Source organism: Gasterosteus aculeatus, chromosome X, assembly GCF_964276395.1.
Source record: "Gasterosteus aculeatus chromosome X, fGasAcu3.hap1.1, whole genome shotgun sequence".
Taxonomy (NCBI): Eukaryota; Metazoa; Chordata; class Actinopteri; order Perciformes; family Gasterosteidae; genus Gasterosteus; species Gasterosteus aculeatus.
Genome location: NC_135698.1, coordinates 19,028,077 through 19,056,060, shown reverse-complemented (window position 1 = coordinate 19,056,060; position 27,984 = coordinate 19,028,077). Strand labels below are relative to the sequence as shown.

Sequence of the window (27,984 nt, the reverse complement as noted above, 5' to 3'; positions counted from 1 at the left end):
AGGGGGCGGTATGTAACTCATAACATGTATGTCAACCCGCCAATGAACGCAAAGAAGAAAAAGGTACCGCCCCCCACCTGTGACTCAATTCACGTTACAAAACACAGGCGTGCAGCACCGTTGTGTAATATCAACACCAGCGGCTCCTACTCTTAAACTGCGGCATTGAACCCTGAATATCACACCTATGCAGTCCGGTCGGATGAGTAAGTGACGAGTCAAATCTCCCGTGTTGTGTTATACGATAAAAAAATATATTTTTGAAGGGGGGAAAATGAAAACAAGACAGACGAAGTCCGCAGATGCAAATGCTAAACCGAAGAAAGCGACAGCGGGAAGTTCAGGTCCAGCGCTCTCCAAAAAACTACGATACAGAAAACATGGAGAAACATCCAAAGGTGTGCAGGACGGACAGCTCCAGTACATTGCACGACAGATGTCTCTGTCCTGACAGTCTGTTGATGTTTCAGGTCCTCCTGCTACGCCTGCAGGGATTCAGAGGAGAGGAGGGTACAGCAGCATCCTGCACTACATTTACAAGAGCAGTCTGGGAGAAACCCTTCACTCCCAGATGAGGCGGGTGAGTCTGCACATGCATGCCATGGGTCTATGTCAATGTATGACAGAGTTCATACCAAATGCATATCACTTTATTGACACGTGCATCATTGAAGGTAGAAACATATATTCATGTGCAGATGGCCTCTTGTCGTCCATGTCGTCTCTTCCAGTGTCTGCAGCAACCCTTTGTCCGCTCGCTGTCGTCCTATCGCTTCCACGGTGCCACCAGCCCCTTCAACCGGAGAATCACCTGCCTGGAGTGGCACCCCGCTCATCCCACCACACTGGCCATGGGCTCCAAGGGCGGCGACATATACCTGTGGGATTTTGAGGTGCCCACTAAAAAAGTCTTTCTTCAAGGGGTGAGTTCCTGCGCCAGATCCCCAAATGGGCTCGACAGCTCGAGTCGGTCAACGAGGGGGCCCATTTCAAAACTGAATTAAAAAAAAGACTCCATGAAGCTGTGATTCATTTCCAACCTGTGTAAACCAGACTTACTCGATCGCGCCTTTTTTTTATTGGTTCTCTGCCTAGATGGGGGTCGGAGACTCAGTTACAGACATGACGTTTAACAAGTTAAATCCCACTCAGCTGTTCACCTCGTCTATGGCGGGGGTGACAGCGCTACGAGATCTCAATGGGACAACTTTAACAGTGTTTGCCAACACAGACCTAATGAAGTAAGACATGGTCTGCTTTCTCTAAGCTGCTACCAAAGCGAGTCACAGGCCCGAGCATCAGTCTTCTTACCACGTGGCCCTCGTTGGTTTTAATGCTACACACGTGTGTGGTAGTGTGGTGCCGGTAGCTGTCCTGTTGTGACAGGCCTGCGTTTGTGTCCCCGTGCACAGAGCGGAGCGGGAGACTTTATCGGAGGGATGAAGTTTTGCCCGACGGACCTTTCCCAAGTCTACGTGGCTTCTGGCGAGGGCACGTTGACCACGCAGAGCTTCGAGGGCGGCCGCACGCCCACCGTTCTGTCCAGGACTCAAGACTGTGGCCACGATCACCACAACGTCTGGTGAGAAGACTGATGCTCAAAGAGATGCTGTGACCTCAATGTGCTGAGGTGTAACCTTCGCTTTTCCAACATTTCACCTTTATGAAATAAGAAAGGTGAATGTTACAACTCTGAAAACAGTTGTAACACCGCATCTCTCAGCTGGTTTGTGTGTGTGTTTTTATTAGGGGTGGGAATCTCTTGGCACCTCACGATTCGATTCGATTCCGATTCAGAGGTCAACGATTCGATTCTAAACCAATTATCGATTCTAAACTGATAAAATGATTATCGATGCATCTTGATTTTCTAAATTTTCTCAAATCTGAGTTTGCTACTCAGAGGTTGCTAATTACTTCCTACTTTATTTGATAATTTAAAAAAATCAACAGATGAATTACCTTCTCTAATTTTTTATAAGAGAAAAAAAATCTTTGTCACAAATATGATTTTCTATCAACAATGCAAGAACCAACGCAGCTTGCATTTCAACACAATATGGAAGTAGCCGATGTAAAAAAATATTAAACCGATTCATTTTTCTTTTAAATGAAGAAAAAGCTGCTCTTAGGCTCAGGCCGGTCCGTATTTGTAAAATACCGGAAAAAAGTCCAAATCTGTGAATATCTTGCCAACTTTCAATACGGATCGACTTTTTGGAAAATCTAAATAATGAGGTGTAGAGACCACTGGCTCCGCCCCCTCACTGTCAAAAAGAAAAACAGCGAGCGCGTAGAAAACACCTTCGAGCGCGAGCAGAGACTAACCTCGCGAGCGAGGAAGTTCACGCTCCGCGAGATGAACTTTTGCTTGCGCGAGACAGACTTTTTTTTTTTTTAATTTTGATTATTAACTTTTCTGAATCGAGACCGAATCGTTCTAGAGAGAATCAAGAGAAATCAAAAAATCAATGAAGCATTTTCTAATGTGAATGCACAAATATATTCCACTAGACAGCATTAATAAGGGACAATGCATTCATTCATCCAGTCTGTGACCATAAACATGTAGTTTCTGTTTCTAAAGTTTCTGGTACTGCTGCGTGGATGTGTCTATAAGTCGACGGATGCTCGTGACCGGAGACAACGTGGGACAGCTCGTACTCCTGGGTTTGGATGGCCAAAAGGTTTGCGTCTATCTCTCCTGGGTGTGAATAGAAACTGTGTGAGGGTTTTTATAAAGTGTGTCTTTTTTATTGTTGATGCCTTTTTTGGTTCTGTTTTGACTTTGTAGATTTTCAGTAACAAGCTGCACAAAGCCAAAGTGACCCATGCAGAGTTCAACTCCTGCTGTGACTGGTTGTTGGCAACGGCCTCAGTCGACCACACTGTGAAACTTTGGGATCTGAGAAACATCAAAGACAAGCAGAGCTTCCTCCATGAGATGCCTCATGAGAAAGCTGTGAACTCGGGTAACACTCATTACCTCTTGCAGTGCACATCTTATTTTGGAATATCTTGGAATATTTGTGCAATATTCCTAATATACACATTTGTGGAGTAGTGACGTTGCTACGCGGACGTTGTAAAGAAATCTCGGCCATTCTGTTGTCTCCTCGCAGCCTATTTCAACCCGTTGGACTGCTCCAAGCTGCTCACCACCGATCAGTACGACGAGATCCGGGTCTACTCTTCTTCTGATTGGTCGAAGCCTCAACATATCATCCAACATCCACACAGACAGTTCCAGCATCTCACACCCATCAAGGTCTGTTGGTTCTCTGGGTGTGTATGTGAACTTCTGTAACTTCTCCTGAGGGATGCATGTACGGCAAACAACGCAGGACACCGACATCAGGACATTCGTAGTTAGTCACGGACCAGACGGTATTTGGAGAGACCTGCCAGCGGAATCAATACGTAGGGTTGGGATAGTGATTGTGAACGCCGTTATTATTTTGTCCGTAGGCCACATGGCACCCTATCTATGACCTCATCGTGGCGGGCCGCTACCCTGATGACCGGGTTTTCCCTGGAGATCAGAGGACCATCGACGTCTATGATGCCAACACATCCGAGCTCGTGTGTCAGCTGGAGGATCCCAGCGCTCCAGGAATCAAATCTGTGAGTGTTTATAAAAAAAATTAAAAAAAAGTATACACCTGTTGGGCTTGAAGTCATTAACACAGATCTTTATTCACAGATCAACAAATTCAATCCAATGGGTGATGTTATTGGAACTGGAATGGGTGAGTTTTTTTTTTTTCTTTCTTCAAAAGCACCTTTTATAAATTTGATTGATCTTTTGCATAATTTGATCAAACCAACTCAGTGAATAGAAGTCAAAGTGTGTCACTTTAAGCTGCTTAATGCGTACTCGCAGGTGTGACGGCGCTGGTGTGGAACAGAGACAAGTCGTTGATCGGTGAGCAGCCCAAAGGGCAGGAGGAATCTTCTACCTCTGCAGGCAGTTTAAGAGGGCAGCAGAGGAGTCGGCAGCGCTCCAGCAGGGACGGGAGAGCTCCCGCTATGGATGCCAAGCTCAAGAAGAAACTGGCTTCTCTGGAAGAATCAGAGACCAAGACCGGCTGCACCAAACAAAAACCGACACGGATGAGGAAGAAGTAAACTGGATCTTAAACTGGAGCCCATTGTTTTTCTACTGTTCTATAATAAAAGTTTGTCATATTTCCTATGTGATTTGCTTCCTTTTTCGCCAATCTTTAACTAAATAATAAATAAGATTACTAAGATTACACATACAAAGATTAATGGTATGTGATTTATTGCATTGTTACATCATACAGAACGGCAGTTTTGGAATCATGCATAACTGAAGAGATAGTTTCCACGTAGTTCATAGACTGTGACGTTTGCCAGCTGGAGGAGCGCTTCACTCCAGGCCGCCTGCTCCTCTTTACTCTCCTGATGCTGAGCTTTCTGGGCAGAGAACACCATGCTCAGGATAAGACTGTCAAACTGATCCTGAGCCATTGGCCGTCTCCTCCTCTGACCCTCCAGCGTGGCTGCCGTTTGCAGCATGGAGCCGAGACTTCTGGGAAAGTTGTCATTGATCTGAGACAGAAAAGCCCGCCCCTGCCTCGTCGACGCCATCTCCTCGTCGAGCAAAACAATGTTGTCATCCCGGTCGATCGCCACCCCGCCAAGCAACAACTACACACAGGATAGAAAAATAGGAACGCATCACTAACTCTGCATGTATAACACGCCACAATATTTGATTTAGCTGCATGTAGAAATCTGTTCACTCCAAAATAAAAAAAAGTACCTCAAACATCAGGTTTGCATCAGAGACAGATGAGGATGTTGTTTCAGAAGTTGGTCTTGTGCCTGCAGTCGATTCTAAAGAAGGAAATACTGAAGTTTAACTAAAATAACTGCAGAAAAAGAAAAATGCAGAAACGATTTAAGTCATCATCAATGCTGACACCTGTTTAGTGCACATTGGTCAAGGAGTGCACTACACAACAACATAACAAAGTCTGTCCTCATTACAGTCCTATTAGAAGATATCTACTTACCTTGCAAAACAAACAGAATCCTTAAAATGACCCAAAGGCAGATTTGATGTTGTATTTTCATATTCATTCTTCTTTTAATCATCGCTGAAACTAAAACACTTCATCCTCCTCCCTCAAGCCCTTTTGTGAATGCAGGAAGAAACAGCTCAGCCTAAATACCAGTCATTTTTTCACCTCGGAAAAAAGGGCTGACAAGCCAGATGGCTGTGATGCAGAACAGAGAGCTATATCAAATAAATCCTGGATTTTATTTATCTCAGTAAGCAGAACTTTGAGCTAGCGGGACTTAAATTAACAGAGTAACCTAAAGGAAGTGCAAATAATAACCTTTTACCTGAATGATGCAGTATGAGTATATTCATGTTGAACACAAAACAAAATACAAATACAGGAAGTCAGTATCAAATCTAATGAAATTAATTCTTTGGTATAATAATGTATTAATCTATTTTAACATCGAATAATTTCCCCCAATACGTACTTGTAGTTACGAAGTTCTACCACACGGAGGCAGCAGCTCGAGTCAAAACAAGCGAGCTCACGTCTGACCGATGAAGCTACCTATTTACTTCCGGTTCAGAGTTCATCTGCCTCTGAATAATAACAGAAGTGGAAACGGAGGTAAACGCGATATTTTATCTTTTCGTTTTTAAAGCGCCAGCGCTCTACTGTCTCATTGCAGTGCTAATTGCAATTCCACTGCCACGTTATTCTGTTTTTTATCCTGACTCGAGTTAACGTTAGCTTGCTAGCTAGCTAGCCGCTGTGGGCGCTAACCATCTTCTAGCTAACGAGAACCGTAAACACAACAAAGCTAACGTTAGCTCCTCAGGCGCTAACGCATCCACATCTGTTTCGGCGTGACTGAAATTAAAAACCTGCTAATTTTATAGCAGTACATCCACGCTTTGGATTCAACTATTTTTTGGATGGCAAACTAAATGCGACACACAGTCATCGTATCAGTTCTCATTAATTATAATAAACACCTTTCAGGATAATGCAACAAATCAATATGAAAGCTGGAGGGATAAACTTGCAGTGCAGACATGCCAACATTTTACTAGTTTGTTTATTCATAAAGTAGTTACTATCTGTCTTATATATTTATTTTACCCAAAAAGTGTTATTAGCCATCATATGGTTAGATTTCTTTTAAACACCCAATATCGTCATTTGTGTCGGCCTGCAGTGTCAGGACAGCTCTGGACCAGTGTCGTCAATAACTGAACATCGTAACTTGATTGTATTAGTTATTAACTTTACATATATTTCAAAATAGCAACTGTGTAAATGGATGTTGTGTTGTTTGGGGACTTTGTCAGGGGAGCAGCAAAGATGGAGTCCAGCGAGGAGGGAGGTCTCAGTGTCGGAGGCTCCGTGGGAGAGGACAACTACTTCCTGGGGTACACCTTCACCGATCGCTCCCACTCCAGCCGGGTGGTGAAGAGCATCATGGATCTGTGTTTGGAGGACGGCTTGTTCGCTGATGTCACCATCACCGTGGATGGCAAAGAATTTAACCTGCATCGGCTGGTGCTTTCGGCACAAAGCAGTTTCTTCCGCTCTATGTTCACTTCCAACCTCAAAGAGTCCCACAACCGCTGTATTGAACTGAAGGATGTCAGCGCCACTGTCTTTCAGTTGCTGATTGATTACATCTATCATGGCACGATTAAATTGAAGGTGGAGGAGCTTCAGGATACCTACGAGATGGCAGATATGTATCAGCTCACTGCACTGTTTGAGGAGTGTTCCCGCTTCCTCTCTCGGACAGTAGAGGTCAAAAACTGCCTACAGGTGACTCAATACTTCGGCAATACTTGTAAAATAAACTCATTCTTTTGTATCTGTTTAACGATTTGCCGTTCTTGTTCAGGTGATGTGGCTAGCAGACAGACACAGTGACCAGGAGTTATATACTGCAGCAAAGCATTGCGCTAAAATCCACCTGGTGCAGCTGCGTCAGACTGAGGAATTTCTCAATCTGCCTCTCTGTCTTCTCCTGGACATCATCAAAGGTATTAACCATGACTTATCCCTGTGTGCCATGACGTCCAAAACACAGTTTTCCCATCTGCTACAACGTTCTGTGTTATCTCTAATACTGCTAGCCAAACGGTCACAGCTAGCAGTGATACAACATATAATGAATGAGACCCTCTGGGCCTTGTGTTTGTGTCTAGATGGAGTTCCGAGCTCCCAGAATCCTACGGTGGCCATTGAGGTGTGGATAAATCACAACAAGGTTGAGAGAGAAGAGTTTTCTTGTATTCTTCAAGAAAATCTGAAGGTAACATTTTTTCATCGGAGAGTGCTCTTTTTTTTATTTCTGTTGAAATTCTATGTGTATAGTCTGATGTGTCTTTTGTACGTCCACAGGAAATCGGTGAGAATGTCCATATTTACCTGATTGGGAAAGAGGAGACGCGGACTCACTCCCTGGCTGTGTCGCTTCACTGCGACGAGGACGACGCGATCAGCGTGCGCGGACAGAACAGTTTGTGCCATCAGATCACTGCGGCCTGTAAACACGGAGGGGACCTTTACGTGGTGGGGGGCTCCATTCCTCGCCGCATGTGGAAGTGCAACATGCACACCATGGACTGGGAGCGCTGCGCCCCACTGCCCAGAGACCGCCTCCATCATACCATGGTCTCTGTCTCTGCTGAGGACGCTATCTACTCATTAGGGGGTAAGACGTTGCAGGACACACTCTCAAACGCGGTCATCTACTACACCGTGAAGGACAACGTGTGGACAGAGACCAGCCAGCTGGACACAGCGGTGTCCGGGGCTGCCGGTGTCAACTTGGGAGGTACCATCTACCTGCTCGGAGGGGAGGAGAACGACATGGACTTTTTTACTAAGCCTTCTCGACTGATTCAGTGCTTTGACACGGCCTCCCAGAAATGCCGGATCAAACCGTACATGCTGCCGTTTGCGGGCTGCATGCACGCCGCGGTGCACATGGACGTGATCTTCGTCGTAGCCGAGGGAGACTCCCTGGTGTGCTACAACCCTCTGCTGGAGAGCTTCACCCGGCTGCGCTTCCCTGAGGTGTGGAGCTGTGTTCCTTCACTGTGGAAGGTTGCCAGCTGTAATGGGTGCATTTACGTCTTCCGAGACAAATGTAAGAAAGGTGACGCGAACACGTTAAAGTTTAACCCGGCCACATCCGTTGTCTACGTTATCCGAGGTTTAAAAATCCTCCTCACAAACTGGCAGTTTGTTTTGGCCTAAACTGTCCTCTGGATGTTCAAACTGTGTTAGCAGGACAATCAGGATCAGACATCCGTAGATCTGCTCTAAATGTATTTGCTCAGCTGGTTTTTGTGTCACTCGTTCCATGTTGACTTCAACCTCAGACCAGTAGAAAAAGTTTGACGTTTATTTCACTTGCTCGTATTATTCCATTGAGTCATTGTTGGTTCCTTTAGCTCAGAGGACACATGATTTGTAGGAATTCTGTAACAAGTGGTGTACTAAGCGTCTACGTTTCCTGTGCACTGATTAGTTGTTGACATGCATGCACAACTTCCGATTAAAAAACCCAACATAAAACATTCTTTTGTATATGGTAGGTTCTTTAAAGTGTACGATGATGTTGTAGGAAATAAATCCTGCATAAAGTTGATTACGGAGGGTGTTTTCTAACTTTTCAGTTGTCTTGAAATAGTATTTTATGTTTACTACGTACACGTTCAAGTAAACCGTCAAATATATAGATGTCGATAGATGTCTTTATTTTCTTATGCATTAACTCCCCCTTTAATACTGTGTTTATCATCAGGGATTTAGATCTTTCATTCTTGCAATCATGCAACCATGCATTTGTAACTGTCTTTATCTTTGGATTGTTAGTACATCTCGTGAATGCCGAGGTGGTAAAGATGTCTGTTTTGTCCTTGGGGGGGCGGGACGGGGGAGTTGACGGAGAGAAAGCTACTACAGAGAAGGCAAAACTTTGATCCCATTGATGTGTTGCAGGAGGCTGTGCAGCTGAAACCCAAGACCAGTAACATGTCAGACTTTGTGAACTATTCTAAGCATCGCTTGCTGACGCCAAGATGAGGGAGGGGGGGCACATGTGCGCCTCCATAAGAGCTCCCAATTAGAACAGAGCACCGTCTGACTTGCAGTCCCATTATTGAGGCAATAATGTCGTTAATAGCGGCTCACTGCCCCACGTGGGACCCGGCTCAGATCACTTTGCGGATGTGTTTTTAATGCTCAGGGGGGTTGTGATGTAAGTGAGGGAGGTTTAGTGCGAAGGTAGATCGCTAGGAGCTGGAGTGACCTTGGGTCTGCTTGTTGAGGGCAGGACAGAATTCCGGAAGGGACACGTGGTCCGGAGTGACAAGGCCATCTGCTGTAGCGCCAGCAGTAGCGAGAAGGTGGAGGGGGGGGGGTGGTGGAGAATTCCTTTCGCTGGGGCGTGGAGGGAGAAGATATTCTGGGATATCACTGCTAGCACTCGGTCTGGAAACCTTTTTTTCTTTGGCATTTTTCAAGCGCGAAACTGCCGGAGAATATTTGATGGTGAGGCGGGATCATTGCGGGTTTAAATGGGGAAGGTGTTTTCATTTATTTTTCCGGCCTTGCCGCGCTCCTAGAAGCGACTGGTGATAATGGTCTTGGTGTGTTGCCGTTTTATTTTGGCGGATTCAGTTTCCTCCCCATCTCAGCACAGCCGGAGCTGAGGGAGCAGGATCTGGTAGGCCGTCTGGCAGCGACCCTGTGGAGGATCATCTTGAAGGGATTTTCTTGGGAGTTGTTCAGCGCATGGCGAGGATCTACTTTCTTGCCGCCTCACCGAAATCGCATGGCCTAAACGAATGAATACTTTTATGAAGCGCCTTGCACCAGAGATGGGCCAGGACCAAACCAAGCAGCAGATCGAGAAGGGCCTGAGGTTGTATCAGTCCAATCAGACGGACAAAGCCCTGCATGTCTGGACTAAAGTGCTGGAGAAGACCTCAGATCCTGGAGGGAAGTTCCGGGTGTTAGGGTGCCTGATTACGGCTCACTCGGAAATGGGAAAATACAAAGATATGCTTAAGGTAAGCCTCCCCAAAAAATGGCAGCTACACAGAATTACTTTAGTTAAATTATATTGATTTAGACCATATCAAAATATATATATATATATTTGGTTGTGAACGTGTCAATTTCGCCACTTTGTCAAAACAACCTTGTATTTTCTCTCCAGTGCCATCACATGTATGTACACGTATACATGTACGTACACTTTTGACTGGTACTGTATGTGTGTTCCACTTGCTCCCCTGTCGCCTTATATAAAGCTTCTCCAGTTGGCGCCGTAGTACATTTCGACAACGATTAAGTGGCCATTGAACAAGAACAGGTCAAAGGTCAGCCTCTTGATTCCATTTACAGTGATCTTGAGAAGCATGGGTTAATGTGTGGCTTCCACACGATGCAGAGTAAACGAGTGTCCTGCAACCCGAGCATCAGTGTGGGGTGTCTTGTTGACACAACCATCTGTACTCACGCAGCACCCTCTCTCTTTTAACTTTAGCTTTAGTGAGGACTTCATAAATCACCCGATGTCTTTGAATAAATCCATCATATCACCTTTCTTTTATTCACCAATCGATCTCTTTGCAGTACGCTCTGGATCAAATCGACACGGCCAGAGAAATGGAGGACCCAGACTACCTCACAGAGGGCTACCTGAACTTGGCGCGCAGCAATGAGAAGCTGTGCGACTTCCAGAAAACGGTGTCCTACTGTAAGACCTGCTTGAACATGCAGGGCACCACGGTCAGCCTGCAGCTCAACGGCCAGGTATGTCTCAGCATGGGCAACGCCTTCCTGGGCCTCAGCGTCTTCCAGAAGGCCTTGGAGAGCTACGAGAAGGCCCTGCGCTACGCACACAACAACGACGACAAGATGCTGGAGTGCAGAGTCTGCTGCAGCCTGGGGAACATTTACGTCCACCTTAAGGTAATTCTTTATGGGATCAACCAGATTGTTCTGAATGTGATGGTTTGAATGCGCGCCGCACTGTAAATACCACACTGCTGTCTTCGCTCAGCGTTGCCGTTTCCCCGAATGTCTTTAACAATATTCAGTCAAATTTAAATTATAGACAAGGGACTTGAATGAGAACTTTTCTGTTTTTATCAAACATTTTTGATTGTTACAGACAATGTTCAATATTTGTATTTGGGTGAAAAACAAGAATTGGATTGCACGTGGGACGATTGTGCAATCAATACCGATGTTGCCAACGTATCTGCGGAGCGTGGTAACACCGCCAAGCTTCCGAGCAGACCTCATCAACTGTTAGCTCATGTGGCATTATGAAACAAAGGCGCAGTGAGCAAGCTGCCTGGCAGGCGGGTTATGTAGTGCCCTTAACATTTGTAAGAGTAATCCCTCGGCTTCCGAGGTAGGATTGTTTTTCAATGGGATGAAGCTGCGTTTGAAGAATTCACTCACACGTCACATTGTGTCATCAGAAGAAAACCTGCGTTTGCCTGTTAATGTTACTAGAGAGACGTATTTCCTAAATTCTCTTTTTTAAATGCGTTTTGTTTGAATGCTGTCAAAGGTTGAATAGTCATTGGAAGGAAATAACCAACCTAAAAAAAAAAAAACACTTGACCGAGACACTCTGGATCGGAGGTCTTATTTGTCGACATGTTCTGCCAACAGGACTATGAGAAAGCGCTGTTCTTCCCGTGTAAAGCAGCTGAGCTTGTCAATGACTACGGGAAGGGTTGGAGCCTGAAGTATCGAGCCATGAGCCAGTACCACATGTCCGTCGCCTACAGGAAGCTGGAGCGCCTGCCGGACGCCATGGAGTGCTGCGAGGTATTGTCTCTAAAAGCCGTCCAAACCGTCCTCAAAGTGTCCACTCAAACCCCACAAAGCAAACTTCGCATAGCTGGTCCCAGTTTTGCTTCCTCTCGATGTCCCTGTGCCCCCGATTGCTTTGGTTGTTTGGATGTCAAACGATATTTGTTGAAGACACATTAGCTGTTGTGCTGACAGGTGCGAGGGCCAGTTGTTCTGTTGTACCAGACCTCGACCGAAATATGCTCACAGAGGGGCTGCTTTAGAGTGTTAATGAAGCTTTGGTCCTCACTCTGTTCTAATTATGTACTGAGGGGGAGAAATAGCTTGACGTCATTGCCTTGGAGTGAAAAAGTAACAAGACCGCAGGAGGCATTTCCGATTTATTACTTTAGCCAGTCACATTTAGACGAACAATTTACACATGTGGTCATATATAGAACAGGAGGATACAAGAGTAATCCTCTCGTATCCTGCTTCTCGTTTTGCGGCATTTGTCAGCCTGGTTTATTTTAAAATATACTGAAACTGCTCAATGAAATAAATACATGCTATTTGTTAAAGCAGTTTAATGAATTATGGCTTTTCAGGATCCACTAAACACTTTTCATTATAAAAAAACAAATAAATGCTCTCATTCATTCATTAAATGTACCAAGGGAATATTTACTACATCGGTTTGATGCTGCTTGTTAATTTCCCATCAATAGCTTCCAGGAGAGCTTTGGTATCATGGACGAGTCCGACGTATCAATTTCTTCTCAGAAACCTCTTGTCTTCCCCGTCAACAGGAATCGATGAAGATTGCCCTGCAGCACAGTGACCGTCCTCTGCAGGCTCTGTGCTTACTGAACTTTGCAGACATACACCGCTGCAGGCGGGACGCTGATGTAAGAGGCCTCCCTCGTGCACGCTTGTTGATGATAAGAGTTTGTCTTGCTGAATTGTTTCCCTTTACTTTTTGTTGCATCTATATGCTGAGCTTTATTTTGGTAATCCCCTTGATCCACCCAGAAAGCATTCCCTCGCTACGAGTCTGCACTGGGTATCATGACTGAGATTGGAAACCGTCTCGGACAATCTCATGTCTACCTGGGAGTTGCAAAGTGTTGGCTTCTGCAGAAAGAATTTGACAAGGTACCTGTTATTAAATCTGAATTTCAAGGGCATCTTTCTTTGGTGTATTCGTATTGAGTGTCTGCCACTGTGTGTTGTTTTCCAGGCTCTTGATTCTTTACAGCGAGCACAGGAGTTGGCAGATGGGATGGGAAACAAGGTAACCGATGTTACACCGGACACAAGTAAAGTAGAGCAGCAACTATTTATCCATAGACAAGGCTAAGTTGCACAGTTACTGCGTACAGGATGTTCCACGCAATAAGAAACAGCAGACGGGGGTATTTTATGTCACTTTGGGATGGACACCTCAGGGATCTGTGTTGGGCCCTGTGCTCTTTCTTATCTAGACAAATGTGGTACAGTTGAATGCATATGTTTTGGGGAAGACGCACAAATATTTCTGTATACAGTTACAGACAAAGTAGTAGACAAAACCCATATAAATCCTATGTGAGATTTCATCTGGAATTTGCAGGTTTTTTTCCGCGGTAAAATCTATACAGAAACGACTTGGAGCGGTTCAGAGAACAAGAGACCGAATCCTTCAGCCCTTCACTGGTCACTGACGGCAGTCTTTTTCTCCTCCAGCTGTCTACGCTGAAGGTGCACTGCCTGAGTGAGGGGATTTATCGTGCCCGGGGGCAGCAGGAGGAGCTCAGGGAGCAGGTGGTGAAGTTCCTGCAGTGTGTGGAGGAGCTGGAGCTCTACTGCGGCATGTGTGGAGAGTCCATCGGGGACAGGGACCAAAAGCTGCAGGCCTTACCTTGTTCCCACATTTTCCATCTCAAGTGGGTGTTCTAGCACAGCGTGATGTTTGTCATGTGTGGCTCTTGATTTTTGTTGCCGGAGCAGGCCCAAGCAGTTGAGACTCCACTGTTTTTATCCTTTCAGGTGTCTGCAGACAAACGGCACCAAGGGTTGTCCGAAATGTTTCAAGTCCTCGTTGAAGCCTGGATTTGTGTGATGGCGAGCCGGCGTTTGTGCGTTGGATGTGCAGACGAAGCGCGAAGCCTCGCAGGCTCCTGACCGGGAGGAGCAGGCGGCCTCGGGAGGTGCTGAAGGTGTTTGAGGAGTAACGATCCGCTGCTCTGTGGAGAGGATGCTGAACTCAACCCAGTGTCGAAGAGCGCGGCTCTGAGGGCTCGATGTGATGTCGGCTGGCGGTGGAGGTACAACTGACTGATTTCAATACAAGCCGAAGAAGCACGAACCCACGTCGTCCCCGAGGACTCTTCATGTTGCAGGATTTCATTCTAGTGGAAAAAAGACCGGGTTTGTTGTTCCAGGTCTGATAATATCTTTGACACAACATCCACTTTCTCTTTAATCAACAGTTTTTTTTATTTTTTTTTGTATTTATCAGAGTACAGAGCCATTTCTGAATTTAACTGATTTCATACACGCTATATTTATAATTGTACATACCTTTGTCATGTTATTTTTCTTTTAGAGGTTTGATTTATTTGAGGTGTTATTTAAAACCTACAGCTAAAATCTCTCAACCATTCAAAATGTATCACGTATTCATCGAGTTTAAGGAGCCAGAACAACACACATTGTGTTCCTAGAAATTCCTTTTCTCTCCATGTTTAAAACTGACAGCAGCATAATATTGTCGCTATCTAAGGCGCATATTGTTTGAGAAGGAAACCTGTCGGGAAAGGATCTTCTTTGACCAATCACACATCTGTCAGATACCCATTTAGAGAAGATACATTTTAATGTGGTGCTTTAAATTTACAGTTGAATGTAAATATATACCGAATGGTCAAATGTATTGAGATTATTTATTTGCAGAGGCATTGTAATCTTAAGGGGGTTTTGAGGGAGAAAGACAAAAAAAAAAGAATTATCCCGTCAGATAGTGATGCATGTTTTTTTTCATAATGCAGGAAACAAAGGATTTCATCAAACTATGAATCCTTGTGGCTGCATTTTCTTATTTCAGAATTGTTTATTATAGGATTAGTTCATATTTAGTGGCTTTTACCATTCATATTCCTTATATATTTGTTCAATAACTTGTTCAATATATTCGAGTAATGTGATTTTGGGGGTAAAGCCGGTTAATTAATATTGTAAAGGCTTTATAGAGTTTTTTTTTTATAAAGTAGGCTTTCCCTACAAAAGTAAACTCTCCCTTAAATGTATCTGTAGTGAGACTAGTTGTAGGTGATAAAATTACTCTTTTAAAACATAGATGTAGATGTGGCACACAGATAACTTCATTTGAGTGGTAAAAAAAAAGTCAACAATTGCTGTTAAACCTTTTAGAAACAGTTATTTCATTAACAAAGAAAAACATGTTTTCAAACTTAAGGAATATACATATTTTAGATTTGAAACATTTTTCGCATGTAGCTTTCTGTCACGCAAGAAGGATGACCGCATGAGAAGAGGGAGACCAACACATTTACTATTACTGCCCAATCCTCTGTTTTCACAAGCTGTGCATCCAAATAATGTTGTTTCACTCTGTTAATCTGTAGCACAGTCAATGTAAAACCTCTAAAGCAACGTTTTGTTCTTAGTTCTGGAGTAAAAATAAGATTTCACTGTCACTCGTCCACAATTTAAACTACCTCTGTTTTTCCTCTAAGCTTTCCGCTTCTCAGAGGAATAAATGCAGTAATAAAATTTAAGTACATGAGGTGGAATTATGTTTTTCTAGACGTGTTGATAAAACCTTTTAATGATCTAGAATGCATTGTTAATATATGTATGCATCGAGTCAAACCATGTTACTGTGTCAAATATGGAAGCATTTCAAAATGGAAAATAAATGGAATGGAAAATAAAGTAAATAGAAGTCTATTCTGTGAACACGGCAGCAGAATGGCTTTGATTTCATTCAAGAGGACTTCCTTTACAACCTTCCTGTTCACCTGAAATACGGCCAAAATGTTTACAGAAATTCTGGTAATGGAAAGGATGCAGAGAATGTCCCGTGTGTCGCCCCGTGTCCCCTGGGGGGCCTAAAAATATCTCACGACCAATGTCAAGTGCAAAACACCATCAGGAATGAAGACGTTTGTTTTCTTCACGGCGAGAAGCTGGAGAATGTTTTGTCATAATGACCAGGATCCGTCATGTCGGCCACAGGTACAGTAAAGATAGAAACTGGTAAAATGACAAGAGGATTAACTGCATCATTAAAAATAGTTCTAAAAAAAAAAATAACTCGATAAAAATCTCATTTGATCAGAATGGATTAATGTGGACTGAAGGACCAGACGGGGTTTAACATCTTGAGCTTAATCAGGATGAAAACTGCTTTCTTTGGATGCCCAAAAGGCCTTTGATAGCCTGGTGGAGATCATTGCTGCATTTATAGAAATATAAAATATTTCGGATTATAATGTTATAAACCATGTCATAGTATGCCACGAAGAGTATTGGTTTAGACATTTTAATTTGTCCTTTAAAAATGTTATAGAAAGACGTGTAGTATGTCGTCTAAATGTCATAGAGTATAAAAAGGCATTAAAAGGCCACTATAGAACTTCATAAAAAAGTACATAGAAAAGGGAATAGCATGAGAATTGTCATAGTGAGTGTAAAAATGACAAAAAAAAAGTTGGTGGGCAATATAAAAAAAATGAAAGTACGATTTGTAATAGAAAAAACAAATTATATTTTAAGAAAACCAATTTCTCCTGCACTGGACTCGTATGGAATATCATTCACTTTGGGTAAAAGATGAATAGATCAAATATAACAAAGATCTGACTGGGACTTTGTCCATTTAAAGTTGTGTTGTGGAGTCACGTAGCGGTTGCACAATCGCAGTCACGTGACTTAACAATGCAACGTAAACGTTACAAATTGCATTACTCTGTGCCTTAAGCCGATTTCAGTTCACCAAATGCAATGATCCAGAGCTGGAATGTATCGGAGACATCCTGATCAAATCTGCAAAGCATCTGGGATCACTTCAATGGGGAATTTGGAAGATGGCCGACTTTTTCCCATGTGGTAAGTTAGCAGACAGTGGCTTAAAGCGTTAAGAGTTTTTAAAATATAGTAGATTTTGTTTATATTTCCTGTTCCTGTCTCCAGGTCCAAACATGGCACAGTAGAACTTAAAAGGTCTCAGAATAATTGACCAGTGTACAGAACAGCAGTCCTAGCTGACAAACCCTCACAATCTGCACATGTATGTGTGTGTTAGGAGCAAACCGCTTCACATCTGGGAAGCACAGCTGGACTGCCAGGCCAAAGACGGGTTTATAAAGACAGTTTATAGGAGCTGTCGGGATCTCCGATCCCCCCAAGTTGGTTGATGAGAAGGATCGCGACACGTTAAATCAATTGAAGTCAAAAAGTTAACATTTGTTTTAGAAGAGAAAAAGATTACATGAGCAAATCTCCACAGATATATCTGGCCAATTATTGCTTGCCAGCAGGAGGTCGAAGACACCAGCACATATTACAGCGTTCTGTGCAAATGGCATCAACGAGGTCAGGACACAGCTGCCAATTAAAGGTTTTGTACCATCCTGCTCTTTGCACGTCAGACTCAAATGCAGACACTTGGTACACGGGTTTAGCACAAGACAATGTTATAACATATTTTACCATTACCTGCATCTCACAGAGCCCATTACAGTGGAAGAGTACTGTCCCCCTTAGCATGAAAGAGGGCTTGTGGCGATCTGTCCGACCGTACCAGTGAGACTCACAAACATCACACACGAGACCGTAGAGCTGAAGACGACTTTGTTTAGTGCGTACGACGGCAACAATTTCATTTCAACACTTCAGGAAATTTAGCAGCAAATTGTATAAATCCTTACTGCAGAGGTCACGAACTGGACCGCTGTACATTTTAGTTGAATAACTATCTTTGATTAAATAAGAGTTCAAACATTTGAATGCAAACTCCAGTTAATTTACAGAGCTCATTTGTCATCTAACTGTCATTTTCTTTGTTTTTCGGTCTCCTCTGCGATGACATATCTTTTAATTTAGAGTCCAGCTTCCTTTGCAGATAGGCCTTTTTATTGGGGTCCATGGATTTGTCTTTCTTCCCACTCCCTGCGTACAGAACGCCTTCTTTGCTTATTCTCATCCGAGCATGAGACTTTGCTTCATCCCCACAGCCGTGAACCTAAAAAAAAAAAAAAAAAAAAAAAAAAAGTGACGATCATGAACATGACCATCACAATATTCATGCATTTACTCCAGAGTTAAAAACCTCCTTTTACCTGTGGGGCCATTTATCAATCCACATTGTTTTGGGGAGAGTTGAATTGGTTTTTATATTTACAATAGAGATTTGCCTTCTTGTGTTGTAGAAATCACGACCTGCGTGTAAAGATAACGCACAAAGCTCTTGTGCATCAAGCTATGCAGTTCCAATCAACAGCCAAGAGTCCCATTGGAAGGTAGACATTACTGCTGCGGATTACTCCAGAACGACATTATCTGAGTAACCGGCTCAGGATTCCTGGAAGGAGACGTTGCTGTTTGTACCATTTAGTGTCATTTTATTAGTGAGAAAGCAGCAGAACCACCGCAGAGATCTCCAAAACTAGTCAACTCACACCAAAAACATCTAGGTTGGTAATTAGCACGAGTAACCACAAAGTATGCATGTTTTGGGTGAACTTTTACTCAATGCACAGCACATCTCAGCACTGTCCATGTGTTCTTAATACAGCTACAAACAAACCAAAACCACTATTAGCTCGGCCGCTGTTCCCGTCCTACCTCTGGTATGTGATGACTGAGACAATACTGCCTGTTGCAGAACAGGCAAAGCTGTCCGAGCGTCCGCACAGAAGCTTTACACCTGACGAAGCTGCACACGCTCTCAGCCTTTATGACGGCGTCGATGAGTGCGTCAAAGTCGTCGTCCGGAGCGGCGGCCGCGGCGATGCCGCATGCGCCCGTCTTCACTCGGGTCTTTCCTGGGAAAGAAAATGGCAAGAGTTGGACAGCCGGATACACATTGGTGCAGACGGGTCGGAATAACGGTGCTCGGATCACAGACCTTTAGCGGACTTGGGCTTCTTCGACGACTGGGCCGGAGCCGGCGGCAAGTTGATCGGTTGCTTTTTTTGTTGAGCGTGTCGGTCTCTCTTCTGCTGCTCCCTCTCCATCCGCTCCAAATGTAAACGCTTCAGGTCCAATGGAGGTTGACACAGCGGTTCTCTTTGGGGATTGGGAATGGTTTCTTCCTGAGCGTGGTCATCTTTTCTTACTTCTACTTCTTCTCCTCCTCCTCCTCCTTGCGGTGGCCTCTCGGCCGGGGCCGATACCGGAGGCCTGCAGACAGAGACACACCTCTGTTTACCTTCACCTTTACTCTCGTGCACGAGGCCCAGCTCCTCAGCGATCTGGTGCACCAGCAGGCGGTCGTGAGAGTTAAACGATGATGGGAACTGTAGTTCCTTCCGACTGGAGTCCTTCAGAAAGCCCTCCACCTGCGCTCTGATCTCAGCGCATCGGTTGTTCTGCTGCTGCTGCTGCTGCTGCTGCTGCTGCTGCTGCTGCTGCTCTTCCTCCGTCAGCGCTGTGGCGGAGGACTTTGTGGGCTTCTCTGCACCGGCGGCATTTCCATTAGCGCAGCTACCCGGGGACTTCTTTTGTCGCGGCTTCGGCCGGCTCGGAGGCTGATCCTTAAGCTTCGCTTTGGCGGCGGCGGTGGCGGCAGATGCGTTGGCCTTCGTGTCTGTGTGGTCACGGGTGTAGTTCTGCGGCACGACGTCTTGGATGTACTCAAATGCCGTTCTCACCTCGCCACACTGGGTCATATGAACGACGAGGGACTTGAGGAAAGCGTGACTCTGCACGGTCTGGCTGTCGCACACAACAGCCACGTGACGTCTGGCGCGCGTGACGGCCACATTGATCCTCCTGTCCTCCGCGAGAAATCCAACTTCCCCTGAAAAAAAAAAAAAAAAAAGGGATGAACACGTGCGTGAGGGATTGCCCGCACACAATCCCGTTGTGTCAGAGACGGCGAAGAGGTTACCTTTCCTGTTGGACCGAACCAACGACAGCACCACAGCCTCCTTCTCTCGGCCCTGGAATCCATCCACAGACTTGATCTCCAGCTCCGGATGCCTCGCGGAAAGTTTCTGACGCAGAAGATCGACCTTTGCGGATGTCACACATTACGATAAGAGTCAATTCGTTGGACCCCCCGAGAAACAACTGTAGGCCTTTTGATTTCAGTTTCAAGAGACATTTCAGAGTCTAGGACTTTTTTTTTGTTGTACAGCAGTATAAGTTGAGCTAAGAAACATTTGTACACTACAGTACCTCAAATCAGCGCCTCACCTGTAGATTGTACGGAGCAATAACAGCGATGTCTTTGGCTTTAACTCCGGCTCCAGTCAAGGCCTTTATGTGCAGTTCAACAATGTCTACCTCACCTGGGGAAAGAGTCGAGTGGGGTTGGATCCCACAACACACCAAATGTAATGAAAGGTGATTCCTGGCTAGAAAGATGACTAACCCGGATTGCCTTTGGACTGCTCATCTGTGACCTCCATCTCACTCAGACCGCAGCCTGCAGTGTCAATAAGAAGAAGCGGCGTGCTGGTCTCTTCGACGCAGGAGACTCCTGGTAAATCTCTTTAGCATCGAAGCATAGTTAGCTCACGCGTCGACTATTCATCATTCACTCAAACACGAACGCGACGTACTTTCCATCACAGAGGTCACACTCACTTCAGCAAGTGTCTCTCCACAGAGCTGTGAGCCGTTAGTCTTCCCTGGTACATCTCTTTGGAGGCCCAACTCATGATGGCACTGTTCATGCGGTACTGAACGGTCAGCATACGGACCACAGAGTCGCCGTACATCTGGATGAGCCTCTCCATGAGGCTGAGAGACAGCCCGTTTGATGCAGCCCTGTGGGGCACAAAAAGAACAATAAGCAGGTCGAAGCCTCAGAGAACAAGATAGTTTACTTTATTTCATATGAGAGATGCCTGTGATGTGCGAGTGGACGTAGGGATGACATCACGTCGCTTCTCTGCACCAAAGAAAAACCAAATCGGATGAGTGGTGTTGACAGCTGCACTCATTTAAATGTAACAGGCCAAACATTCCAGATGAAGCAGATCAGCTGGATGTTTTTAAGAGCTTACCTCCAAGTTGTTTACAATCAATAGTGAAGAAACCTTTGAATGTTATTTGCATCTGGGTGAAATCAAGAAGAAAGCCTTTTTTACTTTTGCGATTTGATGGTAGGTGGTAACTGCTTGTAGTCTCCAGCCAGGACACACTTGCGTGCTCGGAGCAGGCCGATCCAACAGCTGCTCTCCAGCGCCTGAGCGCACTCGTCGATCACCACCCAATCAAAATGCTCCTCCGGCAGGAGCTTCAGGGGGCCGTCTCTGGACGCACCTGCAGACGCAGACAAGTGCACTCGATTGCCTTTCATCATCGCCGCATCGGGGGAATTACCGGTTTCTTCACTGAAGGTCAAAACGGACCCGTGTTGGTCGATAACACGACATCCGCACGTTTCAGGATCTGTGCCATGGCGGTCGCTTCCCTCGACTTCAGCTCTTTTCGAAGCTCCCCTATTTCTCTTTTGAAGTTCACCCGCTCGCCTTTTTCACGCATTTTCTTCATTCCAATCTTAAAAAAAATAATAATAATAATTTTATTTATATATATATATATATATTATAGTTTATACAAGTCAGTCAAGTGTCACACATGCCAGTAAGAACACACGCACTCAAGTACCCACAAATGCTTTATCGATGTCTTTACGGATATCAGCGATGATGCCGGCGTTGTCGCTCTGCGCGAGGATGGCGTCCAGCGAATGTTTCTGTATGGACTCCAGAAGTCGGGCAGGGTGACCCAGCCTGAGGACCTTTGCTTTGCACCGGGCTAACCGCTCCACTAAATTATCCACGGCCACGTTGGAGGGCGCGCAGCAGAGGACCTGCACAAACACAGCATCCCAACCTGTGAAAATCCCCCTGACTAGACTGAGATGACGACGGACTACGATGGAGCCAGTAAATACAACTTAATGAATCAGCAGTAGAAAGATATTTACACAAGGACTATTAAAAATCCCCTTTGGGCACCTTTTGGCCTTGTTTCACTGCTTGCAGGATGATCTCCACCACTGTGGTGGTTTTCCCAGTGCCCGGTGGTCCATGAATCACAGCCACTTCTCTCTGAGACAGCGTAAAGGACACGGCTTCTCTCTGAGAGTCATCCAGGTTGGAGTTAAAGAATTTAACCTCATCTGAAGAAACAAAATTGGATACCCAGAATTGTATGAGGATTATACGATTCATGCAACGCTTTTAAATTACCATAGTATACCTTAAAAAAAACATCACAATTTAACTTTTCATTACATTTGCTTTGTAAAGTGTGGCCCTACTTGGCTGTGATTGATGAGACGGTTTTGTGTCTCCAAAAAGAACGTTTATCAGATTGGCAGCTGGTCCATGGCTGTATCCGTTCAGTGTGTTCAAGGCACTGCAAGAAATATCAGACAGAGAAAATAAGATCTTTCAAGATTTCATAATTCCCTTGTGTCCATTTAACAGAAAAAAAAAACCCCACTCACTTCTTCATCCGTTTGTAGGTGACGTCATTTGCCAACTTTAAGAGGTTGTGAAGCGCATCCGTATCAAACCTGAGGCCGTCCTTTGAGTCGTCGAAGGCCACGCTGATGGACGCCTGGCTGACCCTCGTCACTATTCCTGTGCCCACCTGTGAGGCGGGGGTGCACCCACCGGTGTCATACAAGCCCACTATGTCCCCTGTAACGAAGACATGCATGTCCCATTAATCTACACGTGAAGCCGACGTCTCGCAGAAACACGAGGATTGGATGTTTAATTCTTCCATCTCACCGGGTCCAAAGCTGTTGCTCGGCAGAGAGGAGAAACCAAGATGCTTCCTCGGCTCGAGGATGATTACCGTGCGACCGTACAGGCCCGTGGACTGACTCCCGACCTGCAATTTCAGCAGGCAAACTCCTTTATTTTGAAGATCCTTGAGAGAGATGTTCTCCTGCCATATCCTGAAGACAAAAAAACCCACAACACAGTCATTTTATGGTGCCACTGTAGGATGTGTAGGATCCTTTGTTTTTGGAGCTTAACCCACGACATTCATTGAAGAGCTGAATCAAGGAAAGTATCACAGTTTGGATGATGTTACATTACATACCTGGTCTCCTCTATTTCCGCCTCTCTCTCCTCCTGTAGCAGCTCGAGTGTCTTTGACACAAACTTTTCAACTGCCATCGCTCACTAAAAAAAGAATCAGAATTATTACTTTCATAGAGTACATGCATTTCATGATACTTTTCACTGAGAGCCACAGAGACAAATACTGCATCGTTTACTCCACTTTATTTGTTTTGTAATTTACGAGTGATGAAGAATCCAAATGCGCAGTATAATGTTCTATTATGCTTTATTAGCATGTAGCCAGGGTTGGGAACGTACTGGGACTGAATTTCAGCCCGGGACTTTAAGACGGAGAGGCCTTTTACGCGAGTGCCCTTGGTGCACGAGCCGGATGTTTTGCAGTTATTTTCATTCTAATAGTGTTTTTATGGTATAAAGACAATCAGATTACGCTTAAGACCGTCAAGAAACTTTAGGATAACACCTGCCTCCTCAGGTTGTATAAGCAAGTCACCACTGCACGGAACACAACCAGGTCAGCAAAACCTCATCTCAAACACATAAGTCACACAGTGTACTGCTAACTACCATCATGTCATGTGTATAGTCAGTCGGAGTGTTACAAATACTAGTATGAGACACCCACTCATACTCAAAAACTACAACGTCATTGCGCTTCACGTTAGCTCGCGCACCACGCAGCGCTCTGCCTTTAGCGTTACGGCTAGCAAGAAGAGCGACACCCACCTTTTAAGGCTGAAGTCCGTTAGATTATCGGTATAGATAATAGCAGCGGGTGTTAATCACGCTCAACAAGTTGTTAGTCTGTTCCTAATGTCCTCTATCGCATAAATTATAGGACCAGTGTGTGGTGTTGTCTTCTTTCATTATTCTACCTCGTCGAACCGCAGCGGCCCCTAACGGCTCGGAGGATTGGTTTTATCTTGTGTTTTATTTTGAAAAACCCACAACGCGGAAGTTATCTTCGACGCTCCAGAAACACTTTGATCGAAAGTTGTCAATCAAACGGGCAGGAAACCCGCTCGACAGTCAGAAGCGGGTCGTTTTTTCTTCTTCTAATTGTTATGTGTCTGTGGTGTGAGGGGAGTCACTGTGGCGCGTGTGAAGCAGCGTATGCTGGTGTCTAATCGAGCAGATCTTTGTCCGGCAGGAAGCGGCCGAGTCTGAGCTAACCCGTTTTAGATTTCACCGCTTCACAACACTCCTGTTCACCGCGCTTATTTGGAAAATGAGAACGACGTTATTCCTGCTGCATGCCATCTCGTGCACCTTGTTGGTCGGTGCCACTCTTTCAAAAACGGATTCAAAGAAGTCGCACAAAGCTGATGCAGAGGTGAGTGGAGTTTGTGTGTTATACCTCCATTCTCTTTTCCATCAAACCAGTGAGATGTTTTCTAAATGTTAGTTCACATCATATAAAAGTCACCGTTTGCCCGGCGCGTTAATGGACTGGTCCGGACCCAGTAGGAGGCCATCGCCGGGATTATATACATCTGCTCATTCAATTCAATGATGACGTGTGGCCAAACTGTATGTGTGTATTTCTGTCATTAAAATGTACCTTTTTCCCTTTTGATCTCACCGTTTCAGACCTCTCTGGCTGAGCTGTCCGTGTTGGAGAGAGGCCTCGTTGTGTCACACCCGTCCTGGAAAGACATCGTGAAAGAGGAAAAGAGATACTGGGCTCAGATCAAGAGAACCTTTCAAGGACCGGTGCTTGGATACGTCACCCCTGTAAGCCGCCGGCTCATTTGATGCTTTGATGAGTACATTGGAAATGTTTTGTCTGTGCGCTTTTCTTCCTCGAAGTACTCGATGTTGTTCAGTGCAGAAACATATTGGCGTTCAACGGACACGAACGCAGCTTCATCTCCAAATCTACTCTTTTTATAGCAAGACACCCTCAATGTGTTTTATCAGACCGTTACTCTTCAAACTATTGGTTTATTGATTGATTCTGAGAGGATTAATTAGTAACAGCACCGAAATGAATTCATAATTCACCACCCTTCAAGCACAAAATACATGTCTCTGCTGATGTTAGGTTCTTTCATCTGCTCTATACGATGGTACATTTAGTTTCGTTGGTTGTTTTAGCTAAATATCTCTAAATGACCGGTCTTCTCTTTCCACATCCTCCAGTGGAATTCCCACGGTTACGATGTTCCCAAGATGTTTGGTCCTAAACTAACTTCGCTGTGTCCAGTTTGGCTTCAGCTGCGCCGGCGGGGACCTGAAACATTCGACGTTACAGGTCTCCACGATCACGATCCAGGTAAAGGACGCGGGTCACTGACGGTCAGATGGAAGTGGTTTTCTTCTAATTAATGTACATAAAGGTCTTTTTTTTTTTTTGGTCTATCCAGGCTGGGTCAAAGCCGTACGCAAGTCTAACAAAAAAGTCCGGCTGGGTGAGTCGCCGCGCACAACTCTGATCCTTTCCTGCGTGCGAGGGTTTGGTTATTCATGCCGAACGCTTGCTTTCCTTCACCCGCAGTCCCTCGCCTGTTATTTGACGGCTGGTCTTACCAGGACTACGTGAGTGTTCTGGGGAGTGAAGATGAGATCGAAGAGCTGGGCAGTGAGCTGGTGGATGTGGCGAAGGTAATTCGGCGTTAGCTTAGCGTAGCGCGGCGTGTTGGTCCCGCGTCTTGTCTAATGAAGCTGTGGCCCCTGCAGACGGAAGGTTTCGACGGTTTCACGTTGGAGTTGTGGAGCCAGCTGGGAGGTAACAAAAGAAAGTGAGCGCTCCCGTTGACACACCATCCACGCGTCACACTTTTTCTCTTGGATGGAAATACAAATGATACATTACGGGACGTCTCCTCCATACAGGGAGCTGGTCCACTTGGTGAAACACGTATGCGAAACTTTGAAGGCGAAAAGATTAGACTGCGTTCTTGTCATCCCGCCGGCCGTGACGAGGTAAAACAAATGTGTTTTCTTTCAGCGCCTTTTTTATAAAAACCAAACATTTGGAAGAGTGCGCCTACATTTTTTCCCCCCATCTCTGTCAGTGAGGGGCAGCCGGGTATGTTTGGCATGGAGGAGTTTGAGCAGCTGGCCCCTGTAGTGGATGGATTCAGCCTCATGACATACGACTACTCGAGTGGTGCCAGGTGAGTGTTTCGCACGAGTAGAGCGACCGGCCGCTACAGGAAGGCGCGCAGCATTAACGCAGGCTCGTCTTGCGCGTTCCACAGGCCGGGCCCCAGCTCCCCTCTGCCCTGGGTGAGGGACTGCGTCCTCCAACTCGCTCCCGACATCCGGTGGAGGAAAAAGATTCTGCTTGGACTCAATCTGTATGGCCTTGATTTCGCAAGTCAGGCAGCAGAGCCAATCCTGGGAGGAAGGTAAGATAGTACTGTGGCTGCTGCTGGAATACTTTATTACGTTTTGATTGGCTTCAATCTGATACAGCATTGTGGGACTCCTGATGGATGTTCTTTAAAGAAAATGAGAAAATATTGCTGGGATATTGGGAACCGCTAACACTTCAGTTTTAGGTTTTGGGTTTGTTATGTTCATCATAATCAACCAGGCTTCAAATGTCTCCAGATCATTAGGTCTGTCAAATTCCTTCAAAGCCCCTAATGAGATGATTTTGAGAAATGTTAGGATTTGAATAGAAGAAGCTAAGTAGCAAAAAACACAAAAACTTAATTATTTCTTGTTTATTTAATCTGACAAAAAAAAAAAAAACTCTTCCAACTCTGCAAAATTGCACATTTCGGTTAGACCGAGGAATAGCGCGAAGAACAAGCAGAAGGCCGAGGGAAGGAAATGTCTGAACAGGATCTTAAATGTGTCTGTTTTCCTACAGGTACATTGAGATTTTGCGAGAACACCGGCCAAAACTTCTCTGGGACGAATATTCTGCAGAGCATTATTTCACCTACAAGAGGTACTGAATTACAGCTTCATCTTACTCTTCTCAGAGAATATTTGACCAATATCTAACATTCATTTCAGGAGCAATGCAGTAAAGCATGTGGTGTACTATCCATCGTTGAAGGTAAGTATTCTGCACACAGTGTTTATTATGCTCACCGCTACATGGGCAGGTTAACATTGTTATTCACTTCTTTGCAGTCGATCTACATGAGGATCTCTTTAGCCGCTGAACTGGGAACAGGAATTTCCTTATGGGAACTAGGACAAGGACTGGACTATTTCTATGATCTCCTATGAGAGTTGGACTTGATAATGAAGGATTTGGACCAGCAGCACATGGATTTGACAAGATTGAGCACCCAAAAATTCCGGAGCCTAATGCCGACATCATTTTTCTGTATTTGTAAGTTTGGCTTACATGAACTGTGAAACGACCCGCAGGACTTAGTTAATACTCAACCTGTTTGAGGGTCATTGAAAGTGTTGAGAAATCTTCTCTGCATGAACCAATGATTAATGTTGACTCAAACGATACGAGCAGCGGACACAAGGTACTTCAGCATGTTTTATTCCTTATCATTGGTGGTATTTTTTTAGTCAGTTTAGTGCAGTGAGTCGTCCCTTTAACAGCGGGTGCATGACCATCAACATGTAGAACGTTTAAATGAAAGGTTATATTCTTCTCTTTTCAGTCCAACGCTTCTGCTGTTTTGTTCCCCACTTCGCACATTTCTGCTCCCCGAAGCAGCTTTGCTTGCTGTGGAGGTGCATCCTTCACTGCTTTTTCTCTCGTATTTGTGAATCATGACATTTGATTGTGTAGCCTTTTCTTGTTTATAACAGCATTGAGAAACGAGAGTTGCCGAACATCTGTTCTGACTCGGCTTCTTCCAATATGTGTCTGAGATAAATGTTTGTTCAATTACAGGACTATAAATGTGGAACAAGCAGTTCAA

The 27,984-nt window shown here is 44.9% G+C and overlaps 6 protein-coding genes across 7 annotated transcripts; 4 read left to right on the top strand and 2 right to left on the bottom strand.

Moving 5' to 3' along the window:
- Positions 1-37: 37 nt before the first annotated feature.
- ddb2 (damage-specific DNA binding protein 2) lies at positions 38-4,195 on the top strand. Of its 2 annotated transcripts, none has more exons than XM_078083422.1 (11): positions 38-206; positions 267-398; positions 471-580; positions 732-923; positions 1,413-1,582; positions 2,588-2,687; positions 2,795-2,972; positions 3,123-3,268; positions 3,469-3,624; positions 3,704-3,749; positions 3,884-4,195. In XM_078083422.1, the coding sequence occupies exons 1-11, from the start codon at positions 188-190 to the stop codon at positions 4,126-4,128; spliced, it is 1,494 nt and encodes a 497-aa protein (XP_077939548.1). In that variant the 5' UTR covers positions 38-187; the 3' UTR covers positions 4,129-4,195. The 2 variants fall into 2 exon arrangements, with proteins under 2 accessions (XP_077939548.1, XP_077939549.1); XM_078083423.1 differs by lacking the exon at positions 1,413-1,582 and adding an exon at positions 1,096-1,241.
- Positions 4,196-4,262: 67 nt separating this feature from the next.
- LOC144383793 (protein FAM180B) lies at positions 4,263-5,196 on the bottom strand. The gene is made up of 3 exons (XM_078083424.1): positions 5,043-5,196; positions 4,790-4,863; positions 4,263-4,674 (listed from the first exon to the last, which is right to left on the bottom strand). Exons 1-3 carry the CDS (start codon positions 5,122-5,124, stop codon positions 4,324-4,326), a joined length of 507 nt encoding a protein of 168 aa, XP_077939550.1. The 5' UTR covers positions 5,125-5,196; the 3' UTR covers positions 4,263-4,323.
- A 375-nt stretch (positions 5,197-5,571) lies between these two features.
- On the top strand, positions 5,572-8,606 carry kbtbd4 (kelch repeat and BTB (POZ) domain containing 4). The gene is made up of 5 exons (XM_040162023.2): positions 5,572-5,663; positions 6,368-6,842; positions 6,922-7,063; positions 7,229-7,335; positions 7,425-8,606. Exons 2-5 carry the CDS (start codon positions 6,381-6,383, stop codon positions 8,283-8,285), a joined length of 1,572 nt encoding a protein of 523 aa, XP_040017957.1. The 5' UTR covers positions 5,572-5,663; positions 6,368-6,380; the 3' UTR covers positions 8,286-8,606.
- A 426-nt stretch (positions 8,607-9,032) lies between these two features.
- On the top strand, positions 9,033-15,785 carry rapsn (receptor-associated protein of the synapse, 43kD). The gene is made up of 8 exons (XM_040162024.2): positions 9,033-10,105; positions 10,674-11,012; positions 11,727-11,885; positions 12,659-12,757; positions 12,882-13,004; positions 13,090-13,143; positions 13,575-13,774; positions 13,878-15,785. The coding sequence occupies exons 1-8, from the start codon at positions 9,881-9,883 to the stop codon at positions 13,948-13,950; spliced, it is 1,272 nt and encodes a 423-aa protein (XP_040017958.2). The 5' UTR covers positions 9,033-9,880; the 3' UTR covers positions 13,951-15,785.
- A 1,908-nt stretch (positions 15,786-17,693) lies between these two features.
- On the bottom strand, positions 17,694-24,031 carry ighmbp2 (immunoglobulin mu DNA binding protein 2). Its single transcript, XM_040162015.2, has 16 exons — positions 23,861-24,031; positions 23,151-23,233; positions 22,832-23,001; positions 22,543-22,738; positions 22,354-22,451; positions 22,049-22,212; positions 21,700-21,900; positions 21,437-21,584; positions 21,173-21,347; positions 20,667-20,849; positions 20,452-20,570; positions 20,274-20,368; positions 19,966-20,089; positions 18,982-19,875; positions 18,699-18,898; positions 17,694-18,096 (listed from the first exon to the last, which is right to left on the bottom strand). The coding sequence occupies exons 2-16, from the start codon at positions 23,225-23,227 to the stop codon at positions 17,899-17,901; spliced, it is 3,042 nt and encodes a 1,013-aa protein (XP_040017949.2). The 5' UTR covers positions 23,228-23,233; positions 23,861-24,031; the 3' UTR covers positions 17,694-17,898.
- chid1 (chitinase domain containing 1) lies at positions 24,032-27,984 on the top strand. Its single transcript, XM_040162025.2, has 12 exons — positions 24,032-24,467; positions 24,725-24,868; positions 25,277-25,409; positions 25,501-25,545; positions 25,632-25,738; positions 25,814-25,875; positions 25,970-26,059; positions 26,152-26,253; positions 26,338-26,487; positions 26,958-27,038; positions 27,107-27,149; positions 27,227-27,984. Exons 1-12 carry the CDS (start codon positions 24,363-24,365, stop codon positions 27,323-27,325), a joined length of 1,161 nt encoding a protein of 386 aa, XP_040017959.1. The 5' UTR covers positions 24,032-24,362; the 3' UTR covers positions 27,326-27,984.